Consider the following 7705-nt stretch of genomic DNA (forward strand, 5'->3'; position numbering starts at 1 on the left):
GATCCGTATGGAACGGCCCCGGAGGCTGCCGAGCTGCGGGGCCGGGCCCGACTGAGGTTCGCGGTGGCAGCGCGGGGTTTGTGTTGTGTTTTAGAGGTATATGGAAGTGAGCGGCAACCTGAGGGACCTGTATGACGACAAGGATGGGTGAGTGTGCGGCCTGCTGGCTCGCGGATAGAGGACCTGGGGCTCCTCTGGATCTGCTGTAGACACTGCACGGATGCTGCAGTGCGAGGCTGGGGGTCAGCCCTGAAACTGCTGGAGGAGGAGCCAGACTTCACATTAAATGTGTTCGTGCACAACGCAAACATTTCATTGTTTTCTTGGATTGAATCATTGAGGGAAACTTGAGTGTTTGTAACTGAGACTGCAGCATTTTCAGTAGAGATGTGACCCAGATCTGCAAAGCATGGGCCTGACTGCCTGTGGAACATCACTGGGGCTTTGTGGGAGCAGAATTCAGCATTACACTTCCAAAAAGATTATATCAGCATAAGCTTGGTTGGTTTGTTTGTTTGTTTGCAATCTGTCTTCTTTTCATGAACCTGTAGCTTACGGAAGGAAGAGCTCAGTGCCATTTCAGGGCCAAATGAATTTGCAGAATTCTACAACAGACTGAAACAAATTAAAGAGTTTCACCGGAAGCATCCCAACGAGGTGAGTAATTAGCTGCTTCGTAAGAATAACTGATTTGTGGTGTGTTGGGCTTCACCTCTGCTGTATTAAAATGTCACTTAGGAAAACAAAGTGTTCAAGAATAGGTGGTGCTCTAAGGCTTTATATAGGCTTCTATCTGAGTAGGAGAAAATGCAGGATGCTCACCATGTCCTCCACACACTCTGTTAGTTTAAGAACATTCTGCTTCTGAGCTAGTATTCATTCTTGCTTGCATAATTCTGTCAGAGTCACTGGGTTGTACTTTTTTTCCTTAGTGCAAATGTAATCATGAAGAAGTGCTTTGAACAGCTCTTCTGTTACCAGTTTTACTGTTTGCAGTCTGTATGAATTACTCCTGGACATTAGGTGAACTGATCACTTTTTCTGTATCTTCTGTCTGTTCTTGAAGATTTGTGTTCCCATGTCAGTGGAGTTTGAGGAACTGTTGAAGGCCAGAGACAACCCAAGTGAAGAAGCTCAAAGTAAGTCTTTATGGTTTTGTTTGTTTCTTTTTTGAGGCCAGTTTAAGTGAGAATACATTGCTTGCTGTGATTTAGTGACCTGTCTCATCTGTTTTGCATAGGGTTCCACCTCCCTTTTCCCACATTAACCATGACAAATGTTCTTATGTCATTTAAATTCTTCTGAGCTGCAGAAATATTCCATAGTCGTGATGATTCTTTTGAGGAATGTTCTGATAGAACACAAGGAAGCTGGCAGACATCTAGGCAATGAGTATCCATTTGCATTATAAACATGCTTAGGAAAGATAAATTGGTCTGCAGTTAATTATTTTCAGGTTCTAAAGCACGCATATAATAAGCAGAGAATGTTAAGTTCGTAACAAAGCTCTGCATGCTCTTTCCTGCAGACCTGGTGGAGTTCACAGATGAAGAAGGATACGGACGATACTTAGATCTGCATGATTGCTATCTCAAATACATTAATCTGAAATCATCAGAGGTAAGTGGTTGCATTGGTGTGGGCACTCAGTTGTGTTATACGTCAGTGCTGAGGGCTCTTTCTTTTGTTGGTTCGTTGTTGGTTTGTTTTAAATGTCATTTATTTCCAAATAGCTGTTTCTCAGTGCTTGTTTTGCACTGTCTTTGAAAGCACATGGTAAACCCCAGCCCTGTGCAGACCATGCAGAATAAAGGCATGAGCTTTGTGCTTTTCTTCTGGTCTGGTAACTGGAAATTGGATGTTGATTTGGCTGCATGTCTATAAAATCTGACTCAAAGTTTTTTTTTCTTCTTAGAAACTGGATTACATCACTTATCTGTCTACATTTGACCAACTCTTTGACATTCCCAAAGAGAGAAAAAATGCTGAATATAAGAGGTGAGCCTTTTGTCCTGCCTGCTTCATTTATGACAGTTGATGAGAAGGAATTTGCTTCTCAAGTATCCAGAAACAGAGTTAGCAATCAAGCATAGGTGATATAAATTGAGCTGTAGTAACTCAGTCGTAAATGTGTTGAGCCCTGAGAGGACATGAAGCACAAGAAAATGTAGAGAGCCATTGGGCTTCTTATTCTGTGGAAGTACTTTAGTTTATTGTATTAAAAGCTACTCTAATCTTGATGACTTTGCTATTGTTATATCAGTACTTTGATATGGAATTGTCTGTGCTGATAATTACTCTGCCAGATATCTCGAAATGCTTCTTGAGTACCTACAGGAGTACACAGATCGAGTGAAACCGTTACTGGACCAGAATGAGCTCTTTGGGAAAATTCAGACTGAGTTTGAGAAAAAGTGGGAAAATGGAACATTCCCTGGCTGGCCGGTGAGCAGCTGTGAATTCAGAGTGAAGGCTTTTGTATTTGTGATGGATTTCTTATGAATTGTTTGTGTTAAATCGTTGCTGAGGTTGTCTGATAGCAAGATGTCACAAAGGTGGAGTTTGAAGTGCATTTGAAAGAAGCCTTTTTAAACGTTTGCTTTTCATCTTTTCTGTTAGTTTGTTGCACGGTTCACTGATAGAATGTTTCTGTGTGTGAAATGAGCTGCTTTTCTGTATGCTGGGTAACTGTATTGCTTGAAAAGTTGCAGAGTATCACACAGATGTCCCATATGTCTTCTCTTGGCAGAAAGAGACCAGCAGTGCCCTCACTCATGCTGGAGCCCACCTGGATCTCTCAGCGTTTTCCTCTTGGGAAGTAGGTATTCAGTGCTGTGCTTCTAAATTTTGGGTAGATGAGCTTAACCATTTGGTTTCTTTCCATCATCTTACTTCTTCAGCTTTTGTTTTTGGCTCTGTGCTCTCTGGATTAAACTTTGGTCATGCTGATGATTTAATTTCTCCCACTAGAGGGCTGCAGCTTGAAAGGTCTATTGAGATTTGGCACATTCCTCATTTTTTCAGTAAGGAGTGGCACACACTTGACAGTCATTTCTTTAGTGCTGTTCATATTCCTTCTTCCTCTTTTTTTTTTTAAAGTGACATACATCCTTATTATTTATATTTTTTATAGCTCTTCTCTTACTGTGATTTGTATTGAATAGGAATTGGCCTCCCTAGGACTGGACAGACTAAAATCAGCACTGTTGGCACTGGGACTGAAATGTGGAGGGTAAGATGCACTCTTCTCCTAATTCCTTTTCTGTTTTTGAGGTCTTTCCACCTTGCATTCCTTTATGGGGTATTTGTTTGGCTTCTCTACTGTACAAGAGTTACTTTAATGATGTTCAACATGTTGAAAACCAGTCAGGGAATTCTGTATCTACAGTTTTGAAGAGCGTGCTGTACTGAAGTCTCTTGTGTAGAAGAATTTGGTTTAAAAAACAAAGACGAAGATCGTAGAAAATCTCTTCACCTCTTAAAAGCTGAATATATGATGATGTTGCATGAATTCAAATAATATTCTGGAAATAGAAAAACTGTGATCTGAATTCATCTCCTCCCTGTTTCTCCACAGGACTCTGGAAGAGCGTGCTCAGAGACTTTTTAGTACCAAAGGCAAGTCCCTGGAAGCACTGGATCCTTCCTTGTTTGCTAAGAATCCAAAGACAAAGGGAATCAAAAGGTGAGTTCATAAAGGTCATTCTCAGGTCGGTGCTGATCCCATCAGTGGGATATAAACATCACCACTATAGCTGTGTTAGATTCCCAGTGTTGGAATCCTTTTATGTTGGTCCTGAGCCAAATGTAAGATATCAGAGCTGAATAGTTTACATGCAGTTTAGCTTATGTCAGCTGTTTCCTTCAGCTGCACGTGAGTCAAACGTGTCCTTAGGAGTTCCACATGTTTGGTGTTTGCAGTTCTGGAATGGACTTAGTGAAATTTCCTTATCTGCTTTCAGAGACACTGAAAGAAATAAAGATCTTGCATTCCTGGAAGCTCAGATATATGAATATGTAGAAGTTCTTGGGGTAAGAATTTTATTTTGTCTTTGAGCTTTTGGTTACAGACCTGTCCAGCAGTGACCAGAAGATCATTCTTGTCTTTACCCAGTGTCTTTACTATAGACTGAGTGTCCAGAAGAATTGCCTTTCTTTCTAGAAGTTTACATGTTCCTGTGGGGAAACCTGCCTGCCTTTATTTCTTTCTTATTCCTCCTTAATGCTTGCCTTAAATCCTTGACTCAGTTTGGGGTATGGTGGCAGCTGCCATTGTCTTGCCATCTTATTTTATTGCTGTTGTGTTGTGTGAACAGTTCCTTCTATTTTCTCACACTCTAGGAACAGAGACACCTTACTCATGAGAATGTGCAACGTAAGCAAGCACGGACAGGGGAAGAGAGGGAGGAGGAGGAAGAAGAGCAGATCAGTGAGAGTGAGAGTGAAGATGAAGAAAACGAAATCATTTATAATCCTAAAAATCTGCCTCTTGGTTGGGATGGCAAGGTAACTGAGACTGTTAGGTCTGGATTTAGCTCTGAACAAGTGGGGGATTCCACTTAACTCCACGCTTCTCTTCTGTTTGAACCTCCCTTATCACTTGGCCTAATGTTTCTTTGTATTCCCTTCTCAGCCAATCCCGTACTGGTTGTATAAATTACATGGTTTAAACATCAACTACAACTGTGAGATTTGTGGTAACTACACCTACAGAGGGCCCAAAGCTTTTCAACGCCATTTTGCAGTAAGTAAGGTTTTGTCACCAGAACCATCAGTGCCACATTAGATAATCTTTATAATAAGTAATGAGTAAATGACACGAGCATCCGAGTGGCATTTCTTCCACTTACAAAATGTGTGTTTGCACTGATGCTGCAAGGCCATGCTATTGAAACTGGAAATTATCCAGAGCATATGAAGTAAATTCTGCCAATTTATGTCCAGTCTCCTCTTGTTTGAATGCTGATATCCAGGTCTGATTGATGCAGAGCACTGTCATTGTCTTGTTACCATCAGAAAAAAATGTTTGGGAGATCTGTGTTTTGTTAGTATTTGTTTTACACTGTTTAGCTTATAATAGGTCTTGTAATAGGCATTGTGGGTGAGGTGGCATTCCCTCTCAGTGACTTCTGCCTCTTGTTCCCAGGAGTGGCGTCACGCTCATGGAATGAGATGCCTGGGCATTCCCAACACTGCACATTTTGCCAATGTCACACAGATTGAGGATGCTGTCTCACGTAAGTCTTGATGGCATTTCTTTGCACTGGACTGGGAATGTGCTACGAGAACGTTGGTTTTGCTAGCTCTGGCCAAGAATGTATTACCCCATGACTGGTGGCTAATTTAAGGAAGGCGTGTAAGAAGCATGATGCTGGTGGGATTACCCTTCATTGGAACATCTCTCACAGCTCTTAGAGGGAGAATGTCTTTGCTTCTTGTTGAATGCCTACAGAAGTGGATGTTTGCTAGGAATGCCAGCCAAGTGTCTGTTTGTTGCCAGCTGTTTTGTCTGCAGTGCTTTATGTATGGAATCTCAGCCAAGTGTAGCAGGCCACCATTTATTCAGAGTGTGATCCCATGCAACTGTTACTGAATTGATACTCATCACAATCTCCGTGGGGAAGCCAGCAAAATATTCAGAAATGGTGGAACCTCTAGGGAGATTTTGCAAGCCTGCAGTACTTAGTGAAAGGCACAGAAGTGACAATGGTTGGGATTTATTTTATTTTATTTTTTTATTTTAAAAGCTGATGTATTTTAGTAGTTTAAAACCCAGTATTTGAAGTGAAATGGTGTTCATATTGTGAATGCCTTTGTATTTACAGTGTGGGCAAAGCTGAAACTACAGAAGGCTTCAGAGAGGTGGCAGCCTGATACAGAGGTAAGATGGTAGAGGCACTGGGATGTTTCTAGCCCAATGTACTTGGGAGCCTTCATCTACCTTGCATGAAATGGCTCTGGCTGGAGAGTTTCTAACACAAGCTGTATCACAGACTGAGGTCTCCAGTGCACTTCAGAGCCTTCTGTAATTATTCTGAGTCTAGATAAGATCTTACTGAGCTTGCTGGTAGATCCACTGCATATCTTCATGTAGAGAGGCTCCTGGCAGAGTGGTTGTGCTCAGATGCAACTGGAGCTAAACTGTGAATGCTGTAGCACAACCTGAGTCAGGCTGCATGTAAGTGTCTCTAAACTGTTCATTCCACTCTAGGAGGAATATGAGGACTCCAGTGGGAATGTGGTGAATAAAAAGACCTACGAAGACTTGAAACGTCAGGGGCTGCTGTAACTTTTCCCAGGTGAAGGATTTCACATCAGAAAAAAAAATGGAGAAGTGTCACCAGCTCCAGTTCTTCTTCAGTTTATTGATTTATTTTTTTTTTCTATTTGCATGAACATAGGATACTTTATAGAATCGCTTTCTAGTAAGCCCTTTGTGAAAAGCAGTCTTGTGATGTTATTTTATACTAAAAAAGAAAAAACCCTTGAAAATAAATTGATTTTAACTTAGGAAGTGCTGAAAATGTGTCTCCTTTTGTATGCTGGAAGGAGGAGATCTGATAATGGTACTTTTCAGAAACTTTCTACACGGTTTGAATTGTTAGAAACAATTACTTCTCTCTTATTCCAGTGCTGATGGAAGTTTTTATGATGAGGACTGCCTTCTTTACAGCACATACGAACATTGCATGCTGACAATCTTGTACTATATAATAGTTTAATGTCTTTGTGCTCCTTTGCAGAGCAGATATTTGGCTTGCATTGCTGCTTTGGCTTCAAGTCTGGCTTCCTGTGAGGCTTTGGCTACTGGGAATTTTTTCAGGGAACAAATAAATGAGCTTTGTTTAGGATGGGCTGCCGTGTGGGTAGTTTGTGTTAGTTTGTCCAGCACTGGCACTGACTTTGGTAGATGCTAGCACAGATCCTTCCTTTGGTTCTCTTGAACTGTGGTCCTGCCACATGAATTAAAGTCCTGTGTAGAGAAAAGAGGCATTGGGCAGATTGTGCTTTGTGGCAGCCCTCACACTGCCTATAGTGGGCTTTCATTTTGGTATAGATGTTCTGGTGTGACATCTCTAGCCTCAAAAATCCCTCTCCCTGCTTATGCTGCACACATTTGCATCTCCAAATCCAGCAGAGCTGCAGGTAACAAACCCTTCTCCCTGGGTGACGGTTTGTGCAGCTGGTGGTTGGCAGGGTAGGGCTGCTCACTGGCACCAGGGTGTGAGCTGTGCTGCAGGTGCTGCAGCTGCTCGGTGCTCAGAGCCTCTCCATCTCTTGCAGCAGCTGCAGGCTTCCTCTGGTGCGCAGGGGCTTTCAGGGCACGGACACACAGGGTGAGTCTGTGAGCAGATTCCTTTCCCTGCTTTGGGGGGAGAAGCTTGTTTCAGGGTGAGCCTTTTCTGGTTTGTTCTTAGCCTGTTCTGGAGGTGAGCCTGGCTGTGCTGGAGCTGTACCCTCCTCTGTAAGGGCTGCTGTGGGTGGGGGGCTGCCCTGCTCTGAGAGGTGAGAAACTCCAGCCTGTATTGTTTTCTGTCATTCTGAAAGAGTGCCCTAGGAATGCTGACTGAGCTTAAATGCTAAGGCAGAAGGGGAGTATTTGGAAAACAGCCTTGGAGCCTGTTTGGAGTTATCTCCACTGTTTTCTTATTTATACTGGCAAAGATTTTGCAAGGAAAATGCCTGCTTTCATTCAGTGGAGAGT

General features: G+C 42.4%; 1 protein-coding gene across 1 annotated transcript; it reads left to right on the forward strand.

Moving 5' to 3' along the window:
* Positions 1-53: 53 nt before the first annotated feature.
* SF3A3 (splicing factor 3a subunit 3) lies at positions 54-6510 on the forward strand. Its single transcript, XM_010723363.3, has 15 exons — positions 54-147; positions 552-657; positions 1067-1139; positions 1529-1620; positions 1916-1998; positions 2307-2445; positions 2750-2818; positions 3165-3232; positions 3578-3685; positions 3963-4032; positions 4342-4506; positions 4634-4744; positions 5147-5237; positions 5826-5881; positions 6212-6510. Exons 1-15 carry the CDS (start codon positions 101-103, stop codon positions 6287-6289), a joined length of 1356 nt encoding a protein of 451 aa, XP_010721665.1. The 5' UTR covers positions 54-100; the 3' UTR covers positions 6290-6510.
* The last annotated feature ends 1195 nt before the right edge of the window (positions 6511-7705 follow it).

The sequence above is a fragment of the Meleagris gallopavo genome, chromosome 25 (genome assembly GCF_000146605.3).
Source record: "Meleagris gallopavo isolate NT-WF06-2002-E0010 breed Aviagen turkey brand Nicholas breeding stock chromosome 25, Turkey_5.1, whole genome shotgun sequence".
Lineage (NCBI taxonomy): Eukaryota > Metazoa > Chordata > Aves > Galliformes > Phasianidae > Meleagris > Meleagris gallopavo.